The sequence below is a fragment of the Sapajus apella genome, unplaced genomic scaffold, assembly GCF_009761245.1.
Source record: "Sapajus apella isolate SASKATOON/1434 unplaced genomic scaffold, GSC_monkey_1.0 scaffold35, whole genome shotgun sequence".
Lineage (NCBI taxonomy): Eukaryota > Metazoa > Chordata > Mammalia > Primates > Cebidae > Sapajus > Sapajus apella.
In genome coordinates this window covers 11,887,739-11,907,786 of record NW_022436975.1, presented here as the reverse complement: position 1 = coordinate 11,907,786, position 20,048 = coordinate 11,887,739, and the positions used below count along the sequence as shown (strand labels likewise).

At 41.5% G+C, this 20,048-nt stretch overlaps 1 protein-coding gene across 1 annotated transcript in view; it reads right to left on the bottom strand.

Annotated features, from left to right (window-relative positions):
• RAB2A (RAB2A, member RAS oncogene family) overlaps positions 1 to 13,341 on the bottom strand; it is an 86,941-nt gene extending 73,600 nt beyond the window's left edge. The window contains exon 1 of the mRNA XM_032296166.1: positions 12,937 to 13,341. Coding sequence (XP_032152057.1) covers positions 12,937 to 12,982 — 46 coding nt within the window. The 5' untranslated portion in view covers positions 12,983 to 13,341. The remainder of the gene's footprint in view (positions 1 to 12,936) is intronic.
• Between the last annotated feature and the right edge of the window lie 6,707 nt (positions 13,342 to 20,048).

Sequence of the window (20,048 nt, the reverse complement as noted above, 5' to 3'; positions counted from 1 at the left end):
CAGAACCAAAATAAGTCAACTGATTATTTTGGAGAGAGATCTAGATATGCTGGTAAAGCCGAAGATGTATATACCTTCCACCCACAAATCTGCTGTAAGATATATTTCCAAAACTCTAGTATCCAGCTCAAGGAGGCAGGCATAAGAATTATCTATGCAGTATCATCTTTTACAACAAAACAAACAACTCCAAAATGTCCATAAGTGAAAGAACAGAGAAAAGTGCAGTATAAACAGAACATAATCAAGCAATTAATATCAACAAAATAGAATAAAATATATTAATATAGATAAACCCCTCAAAATAATGAGCAAAAAAATTCCAGTCAAGTGTAATGTTTACAATCTAAGCAAAGTAAATATGAACTAAATATGCAAAACTAATATCAAATACCTGAATTCAAAAAAATCATACTAAGAAACAAGTGAAGGGAACTCTAATGACAAATGAATAACTCCTCAGTAAGATGTATGGGTCATAAATAACTTACAAAGTAGCACCCAAATTCATGGGAGGTGGGGGAAAATAATCTGACAGAAGAACAAGAAAAATTCATGGTCATAATATGAGATCTTTAACATCTCTACCCAAAGGTCAAAAAAGAAGCAGACAGAAGACTATATAGAAGATACGATCCACACTAATATCAAGTCTGATTTAACAGACATGTACGGAAACCTGAACTCACTATATACACAAGAATATACTTTGTAAGCACATATGGAACATGTACAAAAATCAACCAAGTACTTGGCTACAAAATTAGTCTCACACACTGAAAATTCAGTACATATGGTCTACAGTCTCTAGTTTAAGTGTAATAAAGTCAGAAATCAATAATGAAAAGATTGTTTAAAAAAAAGAAGACAAAGAAAAAAAAAGAAACATGCTTAATGGGTCAAGAGAGAAGCCATAAGAAAACAAAAACTTCAGAGTAGCCAACTGCCCAAGACCTGTTAAACTATTTTACTTGGATTCCTATAAGACCTCTTTAAATTCTTATCATGAATTTCTTTTCTTAAAAGCTAGCTGGAGTGCGTTTCTGTTTCTTCTTAGAACAAAATCCTACTGAGTCTTTTAAATCACTACCAGGGGCCAGGCACAATGACTCACACCTGTAATCCCAGCACTTTCGCAGGCTGAGGCAGGAGAATCACTTGAGGCCAGCAGTCTGAGACCAGCCTAGGCAACATAGTGAGACCTCTCATCTCTTAACATGAATCATAAGTGGACCTGGATGGTCATTCACTGTAAGCAGAGCTGCCAAAAATATAGATATCTGAAATAAAAGGAATCTTGATAACGTAAGAAACCTGTCATAAAACAACTTGATGCAAACAAATAAAACACCAACACAGGCTAGGGAAAAAAAAAACAGAGTCAAGGATAACATACTCCTTCAAGTATCAGCTGGCCAAAAACAAGCAAGCTAAGAAAAGAGTGGTGAGGGGATCAACATATTAGAACACACAGAGGGCAAAAAAAATTATGTTTTTGCTATTATTAGCATTACTTAGACACTATACAGCACTGGTCAGGTTTGGGTGAATTTTTCAAATGCATACGGGAAAATTACAGAAACATTCAAAGAAGCAGAATAAAAAGTAAAGATATAACCATTTCCTATTCAAGTCACTGTTACACATACAATATCATTTATTCATTCCAATTTTATAGATGAGGACACCAAGACGCAGAAAGATCAAATGGTTTGCCCCCAGTCACATGGCTGATAAATAGCAGATAAAGTACTTTATCCTACTTTTATACAGGATAGTTCTGCACTATTACGCATGAATGGAGGTCCTACCTATTTAAGTAAAGGGAATTGAAGGTTATGTATTCCCCACAGCAACTCAACAGACCAAACAGTAAGCCAACAGAAGAGGTCTGATGTGAAATTTATGGGAATCAAGAACTGTAATATGGAGAAGACAGCATGAACTTTGGAGTTGGAAAACTTATTGGTTAGTTACAAGCTGTATAAGAGAAAACTGTATGTGACAACTACTGTCTCTTTCCTTACCTATAAAATGGTGTTTTCCTCATAAATTCAATGAGCTGTGTCTGTAGAGAAAATGCCCTATAAAACCAGTTGTATATTTATACTCACTACATTATACTGTATTATTATTATTTTTAGTTCATGACCTGCTGAACTGTATTATTTTTAAGAGGAATCAGAAGCAAAGCTTCTTTCAAGACCCAATGTCAGCAGTTACTAACTACATACATGAACTTACTTTTTAAAAAAAATAATGGATACTACAATTTGGGTAAATGAGCAGGGTTGTCTTCTTGCACTGGCTAGTGCTAAATATACACTGTCCACTTCAAAGAAGTTTACACAACTTCATTATCACAGACTTTGAGTATAAATGTCCTGATATGGTTTGGCTCTGTGTCCTACGAAAGTCTCATCTGGAATTGTAATCACCATGTGCTGAGGGAGTGGCTGATTTGGTTGTCTGATAAGTCATGGCCCTTTCTCCATTGTGCGCGTGCTCTCTTTTTCTCCCCTCCCTCCCTCCCTCCCTCTCTCCCTCTCTCTCTCTCCTGCCACCTTGTGAAGAAGGTACCTCCCTCTCCTTTGCCTTCTGCCATGATTGTAATTTTCCTAAGGCCTCCCCACAGCTATCCGGAACTGTGAGTCACTTAAACCTCTTTTGTTTATAAATTATCCAGTCTCGTGCAGTATCTTTATAGCAGTGTGAAAATGGACTAATACATTTCCTTTCTGATTTTATTTTACTGTTTCTACCATTTGTTCCTTAGCTCTTGAAATTTCTAGGTCTGTGTCCCCACCCAAATCTCACATCAAATTGTAATTTCCTATGTTGGGGGAGGGACCTGGTGGGAGTTGACTGGATCATCGAAGCGGATTTCCCCCTTGCTGTTCTCAGCGACAGTGAGTGAGTTCTCATGAGATCTGGTTGTTTAAAAGTGTGTAGCATTTCCCCCTTCACATTCTCTTTCCTGCTCTGACGTGGTAAGATGTGCTTGCTTTCCCCTTCACCTTCTGCTATGACTGCAAGTTTCCTGAGGACTCACAGCCATGGTTCCTGTATAGCCTGTGGAACTGTGAGTCAATTAAACCTCTTTTCTTCATAAATTTCCCATTCTCAGGTAGCTCTTTTTTTTTTTTTTTTTTTTTTAATAAAGACGGGGTTTCTCCACGTTGGTCAGGCTGGTCTCGAACGCCAGGCCTCAGGTGATCTGCCCACCTCAGCCTCCCAAAGTGCTGGGATTACAGGTGTGAGCCACAGCACCTGGACTTTTTTTTTTTTTTTTTTTTTGTGATAGAGTCTCATGCTGTCGCCCAGGCTGGAATGCAATGGCACCACCGAGGCTCACTGCAACCTCTGCCTGTCGGGTTCAAGCAATTCTGTCTCAGTCTCCTAAGTAGCTGGGATTGTAGGTGCATGCCGCTATACCCGGCTAATTTTTTGTATTTTAGTAGAGACAGGGTTTCACCGTGTTGCCCAGGCTGGTCTTAAATTCCTGTGCTCAGACAATCCACCTGCCTCAGCCTCCAAAATGTTAAGAATACAGGCATGAGCCATCACGCCTAGCCTCCAAAGTGCTAGGATTACAGGTGTGAGCCGCCACGCCTGGCTTCAGGTAGTTCTTTATAGCAGTGTGAGAATGGACTAATGCAGCCCTTTACGGTAGGCAGAATAATGCCCTCCAAAAGATATTAACATCCTAATCCCCAGAACCTGTGAATATTTTACCCTACATGGCAAAGGGGACTTTGCAGATTTGATTATGATTAGATCTTGAGATGGGGAGACTAGCATGGATTATCCAGGTTAGCCCAATCTAAACATATGAGTCCTTAAAAGTGGAGAACTTTTACAACAGAGAGATGTGGGATGGCCCAACAAGAATCAGAAAGATAAGACACAAGAAGGATGTGACTCCCGAGGCGGGCAGATCACGAGGTCAAGAGATAGAGACCATCCTGGTCAACATGGTGAAACCCCGTCTCTACTAAAAAAATACAAAAAATTAGCTGGGCATGGTGGCGCGTGCCTGTAGTCCCAGCTACTTGGGAGGCTGAGGCAGAAGAATTGCTTGAACCCAGGAGGCAGAGGTTGCAGTGAGCTGAGATTGCGCCATTGCACTCCAGCCTGGGTATCAAGAGCGAAACTCTGTCTCAAAAAAAAAAAAAAGGATGTGACCCACTGTTGTTAGCTGTGAAGATGGAGGAAGGGGGCCATAGGCCAAGCAATGTGGGCAAGTGGGTGGTCTCTAGAAGCTGGGAAAAGCTCTCAGGTGATAGCCAGGAAGGAAATGGGGATTTCAGCCCTACAGCTGCATGGAATTATATTCTGCCAACAACCTGAATGAGTCAAGACACTCTAGAAGGTAACCCAGTCCTGTTGAAGCCTGGATTTTAGCCCAGTGAGACATGTTAGACTTCTGGACTATAGAACTGTAGGATAAATTTATGTTGTTTCAGTTGCTAAGTTTCTGGTAGCTTGGAATGCTAGCAATAAAATACTGAGATATATATATATATATATCCTTAATATCTCATTTACATTTAAAAAAACTTTAAAAAAATTTATATAAGTGCCCTTAAATCCTGTTTTGAAACAAGGAGGAATAAACTGGTCAATGCATGCAGCCCACCCAGCAGAATTTATCTAGCACACATTCATCATTTACTGAAGCACTAACTCTTAACTCTGCACCAGGCACCATCCTTCCTTCAAGGAGTTGTATCAGCATGCAGCTATCAATATTCATTTTCTTCCTTTCTCCCTCAGATTTGGCCAAAATCACAGTGATTCTCAGCTATACCTGAAAATGAGAACTTTAAACTTTAAAATGAAAATTGGGAGAAACCTAAAGCTACATTATGGCTATGAAAAGTAAAAACTCAGAAGATGTGGGGAAGGAAACAGCAAAGGAAAATGGAGCCAGATCACCCTATAATCAAGAGAATTGCCTGTGGAGTCAGACAGCCCTAGGTCTTTGTTCTACCACTATATTCGTTCCTTTTCATACTGCTATAAAGATACTACCTGAGACTGGGTAATTTATAAAGGAAAGAGGTTTAATTGACTCACAGTTCTTCATGGCTGGGGAGGCCTCAGAAAACTTATCATCATGGCAGAAGGGGAAGCAGGCACATTATTACATGGCAGCAGGAGAAAACCAGACTATCAAAGAGGAACTGTCAAACACTTATAAAACCATCAGATCTCATGAGAACTCACTCATTATCATCAGATCAAATCACCTCCCACCAGGTCCCTCCCTCAACACGAGGGGACTACAGGGATTACAATTTGAGATGAGATTTGAGTGGGACACAGAGCCAAACCATGTAAACCATCTACTAAGATAATTTGCCCCAAATGACACAACTCAGTTTCTTCATCTGTAAAATGATAATCTCACATATCTGTTGAAGGATTAACAGTAATAAGCTTTTGATACGGTATAGGAACTATAAAAAGTGTGGAGAATTACTCATGAGAATCGGCTATACAGACCACAGTGCCAAAAGCTAATGTGATGAAGAATTCCATACAAATTCAGTCTGGCTACACCTTAGGGATTAAATAAAATCCCCCAAAGCAGAAAATTTGACAACAGAAAAAGAAGTATCAATTTTAGAAAAAATGTGCAAAAGCAGCCCACGGCTGACCAGCAGTGGAATGTTACAGTACTATCATCACTACAAACAATACTTTTTAAAAATACTGATGTCTGGGACTCCCTGGAGAGTGACTAAAACAGCAATTCCATGGATAAGAACCAAGTCTTAATAGTTTGAGTTGAGAAACACTGCATAAATTAAAAAGGGGCTACTATCTGTGCATGACAGCAGAGAGAATCTAGCACCTTTTTGCCAGGCATCTCTTACTTACAAGTGAAGAGTAACAGCTAAAACTAGAGTATTTATAAACTTGCAAATAATTAAGGCTACCTACATCAAATGGGACAGTTTCTTGTAGAAAATGTAAAGCTAGGAGGGGGACTAGAGAGGTCTGAATATATGGCTGTATCTTTTATAGCAAAGGACACAGCCTCACAGACTGAGGATGAGCAGAGAATAACAAATGAAGTAAGCACAGCTGGGCCAGAAGGGAAGGAAAAAACAGCTGAGATGGCAAAATTAGGGTCTGCTCAAATAAAACATCAAACTGACTGGCTACTGCAAAAGGAGGAGAGCTGGAGTTAAAATCAAGGAAGGGGAGCAGTTGGGGAGATAAAAGAGAAAATTTCATGCTGGACAGCAATGGCATGGGACTGAATGGACAGAACACCAAGGAGAGTGACATTATTTGAGAAGATGAGGAGGGAGAGTCACCAGAGGTTTCAGAAAGGAAAAAAGGAATGAGAACAACAGGGCCAATAGCCTCTATGATTCATTATAAAGTCTAAGGCAGAGCATAAAATCTTGAAAGATCACCAATAACATACATAAAGCAAAAATTTAAGGATAACAAAAGTATATAATCTAAATTGTAGATGATGTTAAAATATATGTTTCAGCTCTCATTTGATAAATAAAACAGCTAAGCACATCTAAAAATGAGCAAAACTAAATAATATAGCTTAGGAATCCATAAGAGATACAACTATGAAGAAAAGCAGGGGAGGAGTAATATAAAATTCAGGCTAGTGGAAAACTGGTTGAGAAAACAATGTAGGCAAGAATGTAAAGTCCTTTTTTATGGGTGTTTATTATTATTCTTTAAAACTATTAAACTGTGTATACATATTACACATACTCTTTTATATGAATGTTATATCTCATAATAAAAAGGTTTTAATAGAATTTTTCCACCTCTGAACTTCCCAGTTTGTTTTCTGAAGATAACTCTAACAAATCTGCTTATATAATAGAATGACTAGTATTTCTGGCCACAGGTTTTGCAACATTCAGCTCCACCTCAAATCTAGTGAATCAAAATCTCTAGGGGTTGGGCTGCCGAATATTTTTTTTCTAACAAACACCCCAGGTGATTCACAAAAATCAAAATAAACTCAAATTTGAGTCTCCTACAGCAAGAGGTCTTCTTTCTGTTAAAACTCTTAAAGCTCTTGAGAATCTAATCCCATTCTTTCCCCAAATCCTCTAGAACTTTGCTCCTTCCCTCTTCCCTCTCTTGTATTTTCAACCTTCCAAACTCAAGTATCTCCCATCTTAAAATACAAACACACATTCACATTTATTCAATAAAATACCCCACACATGGTTCTACTTTTAACGTCCCAGTGACTCTTTTTGTATAAGCACCAATACTATGTGTGATACTGTTTAAATTATTTTTTTAAAAAAGAAAGTAGGAGGCCTCTAAAATATAAAAAGCCCCGTTTTACCAACACCAACTCTTTCAATGTAATCAATATAAGCATATAATGTTACTCTCCGTCCCAGAAGTAACAGGTTAAGTGTGTAGTCTTTGGGTCTTTTTCTGTATATTTAGACATATATAAAAATTCACGGTATTTTTAAAACATAAATGAAAGTATACCTTACAGTTCTCCCCCATTGACTTCCGAATCAAACACTGTGGCAAAGCATTAATGTCTTCCTACCATTTCAACCAATAGTCTCTAACCTCTACTGCCCTAGACAATGGTGAACACTCTCTCTCTCGGATCTGCCTCCTCTGCAGATTCCATGACACTGTACTGCCCAGGTCTCTCTTGCTCTTTTGCTTATTCCTTTTTAGTCTCCTATGCTGATAACTTTCCCCATATGCTCCATGAACACCAGTATTTCCCACCATTACATCCACACTTTCATTTGTCAATTCATTCAACGAACAATCACCACCTACTTCATTCCAGGAGGACAACTGTGTCAGATTCCCATTTGTCAATGGTTTTGCAAGTGAACTGATGCTCCAAAATCATTTGCATCAAAGAAAAAAATGCTGCCGCATGCAGTGGCTCACGCCTGTAATCCCAGAACTTTGGGAGGCCAAGGAAGGTGGATCACCTGAGGTCAGGAGTTCAAGACCAGTCAGGCCAACATGGCAAAACCCCATCTCTGCTAAAAATACAAAAAATAGCTGGGTGTGGTGGCAGGCGCCTGTAATCCTAGCTACTGGGGAGGCTGAGGCAGGAGAATCACTTGAACCCAGGAAGTAGAGGTTGCAGTGAACCAAGATCACTCCACTGCACTACAGCTTGAGTAACACAAGCGAAACTCTGTCTCAAAAAACAAACAAAAACAAATGCTTGCAATTTTGGCATCATATGTAATTTTACTTTGCAACTAATTCAAACTATATTATGATCAGCAAGCCCCTATGCCAAAGCAAGAAGATGAGAATTAGAAGAAAGTTTGAGAAGTTAACTTTTTAAAGTGATAATTATTTTCATGTCATGATTTTTCTTCCCTACATAATCTTGTAATTTCGAAAGCTCAGAAAATGAACTCTCAGATAATAAGGACTCCATTTTATGTTATTAGCTCCCAAATCTCCACCCCAGATTACTCTTTCCTGAGCCGGGAATATGAACTTTCAGCTACATACCAGACATTCCCCCATGCCCACTCTGGCAGTCCCTACTCATCATTCTAATTTCAGCTCAAACATTACTAGCGCCTCCCTTCAAGGATCCATGCACTTGTCTATTAAATAAATCTGATACTGAATAGTGTACCCTTACATCTAAGACAAAGCCAAATACTTTCCTAACTAAAAAGATTATTTAAAATATAAGTGAGGCTGAGAGCAGCAGCTCATGCTTGTAATCTGGTAAGTTGGGAGGCTGAAGTGGGAGGACGGCTTGAGCCCAGGAGTTTAGGACCAGCCTGAGCAACACAGTGAAAGCCCATTAGCCAGGCATGGTGGCATGTGTCTGTGTTCCCAATTACTTGGAAGACTTAGGTGGGAGGGTCGCATGGGCTCAGGAGTCTGAAGCTGTAGTGAGTGAGCCATGATAGAGCCACTGCACTCCTACCTGGGCGACAGAGATCATGTCTCAATAGATAAATAAATAATAAATTATTTACTTTACAAATAATACAAAGTAAAATAAAATGTAAGTGACAGGTATATACATAAGAGTGAAAAATAAATAAAAAATAAAATGTAGGCGGGGCATGGTGGCTCACGCCTGTAATCCTAGCACTTTGGGAGGCTGAGGTAGGTGGATCACCTGAGGTCAGGAGTTCGTGACCAGCCTGGCTAACATACTGAAACTCTGTCTCTACTAAAAATACAAAAATTAGCCGTGTGTAGTGGCAGGCACCTATAATCCCAGCTCCTTGAGAGGGAGGCAGGAGAATCATTTGAACCTGGGAGGCGGAGGTTGCAGTGAGCTGAGACCATGCCCACTTGCATGCCAGTGTGGGCAATAAGAACAAAACTCCATCTCAAAAAAATAATAATAAAAATAAATAAAAAATAAAAAGTAAGTGGGACTGGGACTGAAGAGAAGGTAAACAGAATGAGGGAAGAGAGGAGGTGACCTGTATTAAATGCAACAGGGAGTGGTAGAATTTGTTATAATCTTAAAAGAATGGATAAAAAGGAGTTGGCCAGGTGACAAAAATTTTTGACATAACTTTTTTTGATAGGGAACGGACAAGAAGGGGAGCTTCAGATATTAACAGAAATAAGAACACAACCAAATTTTTGCCTTTGTGTGCCTGGCTGAGAGTTGAGGGGCAGGGAGGGTTAGTGATAAGGTTATAATAGTAGACAGATGCTAGAATTTTAGGAGCAAAAATTACTATAGGTTTGTATTTTTTCTCTCCCTCTATGCTTGATAATTAACTGCTTAATAATAATTTACTGCTTGTTAAAAACCACTTTCCACTTTACATCTACATTTAAATGACAAATTTTACTAAATGATTCAGAAACAAGAACAAGGAAAAAATGTAAAGCTATATTTTAACTGCATTTAGCCTTACAGTAAGAAAACAGCTCAACAGTATTAAAACCTCTTCTATTAAAGAGGGAACTGGGAAAGGGAAAAATGTGCATTGTTCCTTTCCCTTGAGAAATCAAAGTACTTTCACATTTATCCTCATTTTATCTCACACAATGAGAGAAGATTATAGGTTAGGGAAACAGAAACAGAAAAATTAGGTGATTTCCTTCAGTCTATGATGCATGTTTCTGACATTGACTTTTTAGAAAATCAAGGTGGCTCTCAAATTACTAATTTTAAAGTCATCTTTTCTAGGGCTACACTGTTTCTCTTACAACTATGGGTACACTCTGAATTAAAGAAATATGGTCAAGGATTTTGCCCAAGTTAATAAGCAAAAGAGGGACAGAACTGGGCAAAACAACAACAACCAACACCACCAACACCTCTGTTAAGCTATTAATATATACAAACAGGAATATAGTAGCCTGTTGGCTCGTCTCTTTTTCATTAAATATACAAGGTCTATCTTTTACTAGGATCTTCCTGAAAGAAACACAAAGCCATAGAAAATATCTTTTCTGCCTTCAAGAAGTATATAATAGATGCCTACATAATATTGAGCCTACACAAGTATCTACAGAACAAAACAGTCTGGGATCAGTATCAGAAGGATGACACAAAGTGAAAAACATAAATCCAGAAAAGAGGTAGTCATTTTAAGCCAGGATATTGTGAAAATCTTCACACGATAAAGGCTTAATATACGTTGACTGTGAAGGCATTACGGAAAACTCATGTAACACTTTGAAGGACTGATGGATTTTCCACAGGGAGAGGTTGTGCCAGAAAACCCTCTAAGAATAGAGAGTAGCAGAGTCCAGGAAAAAACACAAAAATCAGCCACTGGGTCTCACTGGTTGAAGCAAGGTGGGGAATAGTGGGAAAGAAGGCTAGAAATGTACATAGGAGCTAAAATATAGAGTTCGTTCAAGGTCAAACTAAAAATTGTGAGCAAACATGAGTAGCTTTTTGACATTCATGCTTCAGGAAGATTACATTGACAGTAAACCACACTGGCTGAACTTAAGTGGGGAGCAGTATTGCTCCATACAATAATAGTGTCAAGAATTCTGTTCCTGAACTAGGTGGTATCAACAGTAATGACAAGAAAGGAGTGTCTTCCCTTTCTTTGAACTGTGTGGGGACTGCTTTTGGATAAGGGCAAATTCCAAGAGAACAGAGCTAACTTATTAGGATTTGTAGCCCCACTACTGCCTGCACAATACTTTATTTACCTACAGTAGAGTCTCAAATAAAAAACTGGAAAAAGGCAGCCAGCAAAGTCTGATTTGAATCTTTACCACTAATGAGACAGCCAAATGGCCACAGCCACAAGCTTCTATTTCTCAAACCCACTCATATTACAGTTAATGTGGCATTCCTCTCCAATCTTGTTTTTACAGTCTAAATCAAATTTTGCCAGAAGGCTTTAGAATTCTCCTTCCTTCTTCCAAATACACCACAGTATTTTTTTTTTAAAGTTTATAAATCCAATTTACATACATAAACACACAACAAAAACCCTTGCTGAAAATTCATGTTTCTAGCAGAAAGTTTTTCTTTCAGGCAGTAATCAACATTTTTTTTTTTTTTTTTTTTTTTTGAGACGGAATCTCCCTGTGTTGCCCAGCCTGGAGTGGAGCGGAGTGCAGTGCAGTGCATGATCTCGGGTCACTGCAACCTCCACCTCCAGGGCTCAAGTGATCCTCCCGCCTCAGCCTCCCAAGTGGTTGGATTACAGACGCCCACCACAACGCCTGGCTAATTTTTGTATTTTTGGTAGAGACAGGGTTTCACCATGTTGGCCACGCTGGTCTCGAACTCCTGACTTCAGGTGATCTACCAGCCTCTGCCTCGGAAAGTGCTGGGATCACAGGCATGAGCCACCGCGCCTGGCCAACATACTTCTTTAGTTACTTACATGACCTGCTACATCATTAGTTCAACTACAAACAGAGGCTTACATTACCAAAGTTGTGCAAAGGGTCCAAAGTTGTGCAAGAGTAACCACTGAAATCAGACTCTGGTATATTAATAGTTGCAACACCTAAACAATCTTTAGGTTTATTATTAGATTCAAAGTAATACCAAAATTACAGGTATTAAAAATATCTACGAAGTTTGTTTACTTTCTGTGAAATATACTAGGATGTCATTTTAAGTGAGAATAACTGACTTTCCTTCTGCTTCAAATGGACATGAGCTCACCTGAAAATTATCAGTTGTGACACTGGACCTGACTTATTTAAAACATCAGCGTCCCCAACATATAGATACATAAGTACACACCCAGGGCACTGAACGACTGTGCATTACTATCAAATAACCCCGGTTCACACGTGGCAAAAGTCCACACAACTCGTTCACGCTTTCCTAACCCCGAAAGGGATGCTCTAGCCGTCAAGTCATGAGATGCGACTTACTCTGACTTGAGAGTGAAGGTGTTAAAAAAGCATATATAATACATTATGTATATGTTATATATTTTAAAGCTTTCCTTTTCTTCTCAGCTGCCTGTCCCACACCAAAAAGCGCGTTGCCCAGGCCTTAACAGATGCGTGCAGGTGGAGGAAGGTTGGACTGATCAGGAACTAAGACACGGACCCCAACACCTTCTGCTCTCCTAGGTTTCCCTCTTTCTTTTTTCCGGGGCCTCCAAGAGACCGAAGGCGAGGGGTTCTGGGGGTGGGGTGCAGTCATGTGAATCGGGCCCCAGCGGCCCCGGGCTGGGCCTCCCCTTCTGTCACACACTTCCTGAATCGGGCGTCGCAAACGGCTGCCGCGGCCCTCAGCTGCTGGGCTGGCCGGGTCGGGGGCCGCAGAGCGGGCCTGGCCAGGCCGCGGCCGCTCGCAGTGCCCACGTCACCAGCTCCAGCACTGCGGAAATGGAGCGGCGCGGCCGGGAGGGAGGCGCCGGGTGGGGTCCGCGTCCCCGCCACCGCCAGACGCCGTTTGCCCCTCAGCCCCGGCGCGGAGACCGCCGACACCCGCACGGCCGCGCCCGGGGCCCTCACCTGTGTCGCCGATGATGATGTACTTGAAAAGATAGGCGTACGCCATGGCCGCGGCCGCTCAGTGCCAGGGCACACGGCTCCTCCTCCCGCTACTGCTCCTCCTCCGCGCCCCTCACCCCGGCGCCGCTCAGCCTCGAAACGCCAGGCCCCGCCCGCCGCCGCCGCCGCTGCTACTGCTGTCAGCGGCCGGGAGTAAGGGGCTGTGAGGAAGCCGGACAAACTGACACCCGCCGAGCTATGAGAGACAGCGCCCGACCGAGCCCAGGCGAACAATAACAGCCTCCGCGGCGCCTCCGCCCCGCCTCCACGCCGACCCGGAAGTGCTGCGGCCGCCGGCGCCGCCGGAGGAAAGGGGAGGAGCCCCGCACGCTGGCCGCGCCTCGCGGGCCGGAGTCCCGCCCCGCCCCGTCGAAGTCCCGCCCCGCGCAGAGCTGGCAGGGCCCAATCAGCCCTGTTCCTAGCGGGGCGAGGCCGGGGTCTGGTCGTTCCGCCACGTTTGAGCAGGGGAGCCCGGCCGCCGGGAGACGCTGGGGAACCGGGCAGGTGGGGGTGCGAAGGACTCGGTTCCGTCGCCTTCCACCCTGTGGTGGGGGCGCGGGGCTCGTGGGGGAAAGGCAGAGGCAGCGTTCGGTGCAGGGCCCCGCCCTGGGCTCCTAAAAATTTGTGTGAAAATGTGGAAAGCACGCGGCGAGGGGGTTGGGGGGGCGGTATTTCTGTGTTTGGCATCGGGGCTTGACGGTGAAAATGGCAGTATTTATAAATTGGAAACCTTAAATCCGGGAGTGCGAAGTAAATTATGGTATGCCCATACAGTGAAATACTATGCTGCTCTCACCTGAGGTCAGGAGTTCAAGACCAGCCTGGCCAACATGGCGAAACCCCGTCTCTATTAAAAATACAAAAATTAGCCGGGCGTGGTGGCGCTCGCCTGTATTCCCAGCTACTCAGGAAGCTGAAGCAGGAGAATCACTTGAACCTGGGAGGTGGAGGTTGTAGGGGCCCGAGATTGCACCACTGCACTCCAGCCTGGGTGAAAGAGTGAGACTCCGTTTCAAAATAAATAAAAATAAAAATAAATATAAATAAAGCCTCTGGACCTGTCCTGGTTCTGAGGGTTGCTCTTAAAAAAAAAAAACTTGACTTTGGTTATGCAAAAAGGAGACAATCTGTACATGTACATATATATATATATAAAACATATTTTTACATGTTATATAACATGTTTTTTACGTGTAATATAACATATGCAACATTTAATATATGAATCCTATATAATTTTTATCATGTATAACAAATAGTGGGAAAACATTTACATACCCGTATATGCATAATCAATCTGAAAGGAAGGGTAACTGGTATTAAGAGAAAGGAGGAAATGGGATTGGGGGGAAAATGTACTTTTCCCTGAAATTTTTTGTGCAATTTGACATTTTTTTGGAGTGTTCTTGAGTTACCTATTAAGAAATACTGTTAAAGGAAAAAAACAAAATGACTATGCATTTAAATAATAGTTATTGAATACTATGTTTCATGCACTGCCAGGCATAGCAACTAGAGGCCCTATATGTTCTATGTTCTGTTTTTCTACTTTTCTTTTTTAATTATCAAGCCCAAAATATCATCACTCTGTTCAAAAGGAGCACAGGTTATGGAAGAGGAGGTAGAGAATACTTAGTCTAAGTGTCAGGAAAGGTTACCTAGAGATGATGATGTCTGAGCCAGGAATATGAATGATGAGTAAGAGTTTATCAAAAGAATCCCAGCACTTTGGGAGGCCGGGGCAGGTGGATCACAAGGTCAGGAGTTCAAGACCAGCCTGACCAAGATGATGAAACCCCGTCTCTACAAAAAATACAAAAAAAATTAGCCAGGCATGGTGGTGGGTGCCTGTAATCCTAGCTACTCGGGAGGCCGAGGCAGAGAATTGCTTGAACCTGGGAGGTGGAGGTTGCAGTAAGCTGAGATTGCGCCACTGCACTCCAGCCTGGGCGACAGAGCGAGACTCCATCTCAAAAGAAAAAAAAAAAGACTTTGTCAAAAGAACAACAGTTTGGGGAAGGGAACCAAGGTTTATGGACAAGGAACAGAATGTGCAAAATTCCTGGATCTGCTCAGGGAATTTGAAATTGCATAAGGAATCTAATTGACTAACCCATATCCTCATAACCTATAACCCCATATAGAAGGAGAATCATTGCTGGGGAAAAGTGATTGGGATTTAGTGGCCCTGGTTCCTGTTGTGTGATACTCTCCTCTCCTCTTTGGAATCTATCGTGTTGTAATTAGTACCGACACCATCATGCTGGCTAGATATGGAGGGTTGCTACATGCTTTGGATGGCCTTGCCAAATATGAACTCACAAAGTTTTTCTGAAATATTTGGAGGGGATTTTACTAAAGGGTTAGGGATGGCACAGAAGAATTTGACATGAAAAGTTACCTGGAATCGCAAAATTTGGCTCATTTACCTTGAGTTTAAGGAAGGGGAGGTCCCTGCCCAAGGCCTCCAGGTTTTAGACATCATTTTGTCCCTCCCACTTGAGTGCCTTCACCTAATCTTCTGGGGTGATAGAGGAGGAACTCAAGTACTCACTTTCACAGGATAGAGGGATGTGGCCTTCCTTCAGCAACACAGCCTAAACAGGACATCTCTATCAGGATGTTACACAAACGTCTAGCCTCCTAGGAGTCAGGAGTATTCCTGTATTATTAGAGTAGGAGAGTACCTGGAGAGATCTCTTATGCCAGGTTATGCAGGGCCTTGTATGCTATGTCAACCTGCATTTAAAACTTTACCCAGTAGACACAAGGGGAATTGTGACAGGAAAAAGGATGAGAACTGGATATGTAACAAAAATCAGAACTGGATATGTAACAAAAATCATATACATGGATATAAAGCTATAGAGGCAATGTGTTATAAAGAAAATAACTTAGGAAACCTGGCTTTTGGTCTTGGCTCTACCTGTAATTGATCGAATGAATGTGAGGAATCATTTGGCCTCTTAAAGCTTCAGAGTGCAGGTTGCGATGGCTTGTGCCTGCAGTTCCAGCTACTTGGGAGGCTGAAGAGGGAGGCTACCTTGAGCCAAGGATTTAGAGGCTTCAGTGAGCTAGGATGGTGCCACTAGACTCCAGTTTGGGCTGTAGATTGAGACTCTGTGTCTTAATAAATAAAATAATTATTAAGAGAAATAATTATTTTTAAAAATCTGAAGGCTTTAGTATGCTCGTCTATAAAGTAAATGAGTTACGTATTTCTTAAAAGGGCATTCCAAGCATGAAGTCCTTTAATTTTATGTTTAGCCAGCCTCCAAATGTAATGCCATCTGTAAAGAAGGTCGTAATCCTTCTCTTGTGAAAATGCCAGGACCATAGATGTCAAATGCCTATTGTTCTGATTGATTGATTGATTGAGACGAGGTCTTGCTCTGTCATCTAGGCTGGAGTACAGTGACCTGATCACGGCTTACTGCCGGTCTTGACCTCCTGGGCTCCAGTGATTGTCCTGCCTCAGCCTCCCGAGTAGCTGGGACCACAGGCACGTGCCACCATGCCCAGATTATTTATTATTATTATTTGGAGAGATAGAAACTCCCTGTTTTACCCAGGCTGGTCTTGAACTACTGGCCTCAAGCAATTCTCCACCATGAAGGACAGGATTTTTCAAGTTCTTTTCTGAGTTTCAGTTTTTTTTTATGGAAAATGTGGATAATAACTGCCTCACAAAGTCCTTTTAGGATCAAATAATGTATGTGAAAATATTGTGTAAATTATGGAAAATATATATCTAATACATAAAACTTTCAGTGCTGCATAATATTTAGAAATTACCTTGAGAGGCTGAGTGCAGCGGCTCACGCAGGTAATTCCATCACTTTGGGAGGCAAAGGCTGGAGGATCCCTTGAGCCTAGGAGTTCAAGACCAACATGGATAACATGGTGAGATCCTGTCCCTACAGAAAATTAAAAAGAAAAAAAAGAAATTACCTTGAGGAAGTAAAGGCCTAATCACTATATAAATTCATGGTTTAATGTCAGCTTCATTCCTGGCTCTATTTTATGTCTCTACCTTTTTTTCCTATGTGTGACTCATAATATTTTGTTGTATTTTCTATAAACCTATAATCTCTTTTAAATCCTCTTGGAAAAAATACAGGGTATAAAAAAAATCACATAAACCTCATTTAAAACATTTTCTTTAGCCCATAAAATCCAAACATATTTTTCAAGAAAAGTTCCCCAGACAGAATAACAGAAATAAACCTCTCTTCCATTAAATATAGTATACTTCCTGGGATTTTCCATTCAGTTTGATTTTCAGCTATTTTCACTCTCTTAGAATGTATTGTGATAACCCTGTCTCTTAACCTTACATCATATATGGTCTGAAGGTCATAACTGAAATTTAAAGATTGTCACTACATTCTTCAGTGTCTCCTAATCAAGTTCTCCATGACATTTTCGAGTACAATACTATATAAGAAGTTTGCATTTGCTTCTCCCAACCAAACTTCGTGTTTATATTTTCTTTGGTTTTAATTACTCTCAGGCTTTGGGAAGAGGTTTAGGGTGGAGTGGAATGGGAGAAGGTGGTTGGGAATACTGTAATCTTGAGGTTCTTGCGTTTGGTTCTGTGGTTCCTTAGCCAATCCTTCTGAAACGGTATGCAAAACTCATAATGATGTATATATTTGCACATGTACACTTTTATGGGAGAGATTCTTCCATGACCCAGAAATATTAAGAACAACTGTGAAATGCCTTCCTTCAGCCGCCTCCAAATACTATAACAGAACCAGTTTTCCAGCAAATACTTAAAACTCAGTATCAGTTTTTTTTGTTTGTTTTTTGTTTTTTTAAGAAAGAGTCTTGCTCTGTCACCCAGGCTAAAGTGCAGTGGTGCAATTTCAACTCACTGCCAACCTCTACCTCCTGGGATCAAGCGATTTTTGGGCCTTAGTCCCCCATGTAGCTGGGGCTATAGGCACATACCACCATACCCAACCAATTTCTGAATTTTTAGTAGACACGGAGTTTTGCCATGTTGACCAGACTGGCTTTGAACTTTTGGCATCAAGTAATCCACCTGCCTTGGCCTCCCAAAGTGCTGGGATTACAGGCATGAGCCACCACACCTGACCTCAGCACGAGTTTTGGAAGAAGAAATAATTAGACTCAAATCCTGACTTCACCACTCAACATCAGCTGAGTGATCTTGGATAGATTACTAAATGCTCTAAGCCTTAGTTTCCCCTCTTAGATGACATATATAAATGTCTAGCACTATGTCAAGCACACAGAGGACACTTCATAAACAGTGAGGTCATTTTCCCCTTCCTTTCCTCTCCTCCCTGTCCTCCTCCACCTTCAACCTGTTAATAAGAACTCCGAAGCAAATAAATATCTTTCTCTACCCCATCTCACCCAACTCCTGGCAATAACAACAACAACAAAAAAAACCACAGGAGGTTGGGCACAGTGGCTCACACCTGTAATCCCAGCAATTTGGGAGGCCGAGGTGGGTGGATCATCAGGAGTTCGAGACCAGCCTGACCAGCGTGGTGAAACTCTGTCTCTACTAAAAATACAAGAATTAGGCAGGCATGATGGCACGCACCTCAAGTAGTCCAGCTACTTGAGAGGCTGAGGCAGGAGAATCAATTGAATTCGGGGGCTGGAAGAGGGGCAGTTGCGGTGAGCCAAGACTGTACCACTGCGCTCTAGCCTGGGAGACAGAACAAGACTCTGTCTCCAGAAAAACAAACAAACAAACGTAGGAGTTAAATCAGCCCAACAAGGACCCTGCCTTAAAGGAGATTCAAGTCTTCTTGTGCTAAATCATAAATAGCTTTGGCCTGATGAAGGCTATGGGAGAGGTGCTCTATTGTTTTAGAGAGTACAATTTCTTCTAATTTCTTTTAGGGAAATGAGGGTAGGTTTTGCAGAGGGAGAGTCTTTTAAGTGGGTCTTCAAGGGCATTATCTTTTATAGGTATTGCGTTAACCTAGTCATTCCAGGTGCTTCAACAACCTCCTTATTCTTTGTTTTCATCCTTATTCTTTGTTATATCATCTACTTGATATGCCATTTCTGTTCTAGTTAGGTCACATTCTTAGTAGTATTGTTTGTTTTGCTTTTCTATTCATGTCCTATTTCTGGTTCCATGTTGAAGTCAGAAGTGACTGTTTTCTCTTTTCCATTCTGCTCATCCTTCAAAAAGCTATTTGAAAAGTCAACAATTAGTGACAGCAAATTCACATCCTCAGTCAAAGTCTGTATAGGTGGGAGAAAAAAGTTTCTTTTATAGGTAGGCTATTCTTTATACCAATGGGCTGATCATTGGTATAAAGTAATAGAAAGGACTGACATAAGTGCATGGAGCAGAAACAATGAATATTGGGATAATAATAAGCTAATTTTATAAAATAGTGCATTAAAATTATAACTATATGGCCAGGCATGCTGGCTCACACCTGTAATCCCAGCACTTTGGGAGGCTGAGGTGGGAGGATCACTTGAATCCAGGAATCCAAGACCAGCCTGGGCAACATAGTGAGATCCTGTCTGTATAAAAAAATTATTATTGAGATGAGGTTTCTGTCACTCAGGCTGAAGTGCAGTGGTCCAATCATGCTTACTGCAACCTCAGCCTCCTGGGCTTAAGTGCTCCTCCCACCTCAGCCTCCTGAGTAGCTGGGACCACAGGCATGTACCACCACAACTGGCTGACTTTTAAAAATTTGTTTGTAGAGCCAGGCACGGTGGCCCACACCTGGAATCCCAGCACTTTGGGAGGCTGAGGCCAGTGGATCACTTAAGGTCAGGAGTTCAAGACCAGCCTAGCCAACATGGTGAACCCTGTCTCTACTAAAAATACAAAAATTAGCTGGGTGTGGTGGTGCACACCTGTAATCCCAGCTACTAGGGAGGCTGAAGTAGGAGAATCACTTGACCCAGGAGATGGAGGTTGTAGTGAGCCGAGATCATGCCACTGCACTCCAGCCTGGGCAACAGGGCAAGACTCTGTCTCAAAAAGAAAAAAACTATTTGTAGAGGTGGAGTTTTGCTATGTTGCTCAGGCTAGTCTCAAACTTCTGAGCTCAAGTGAT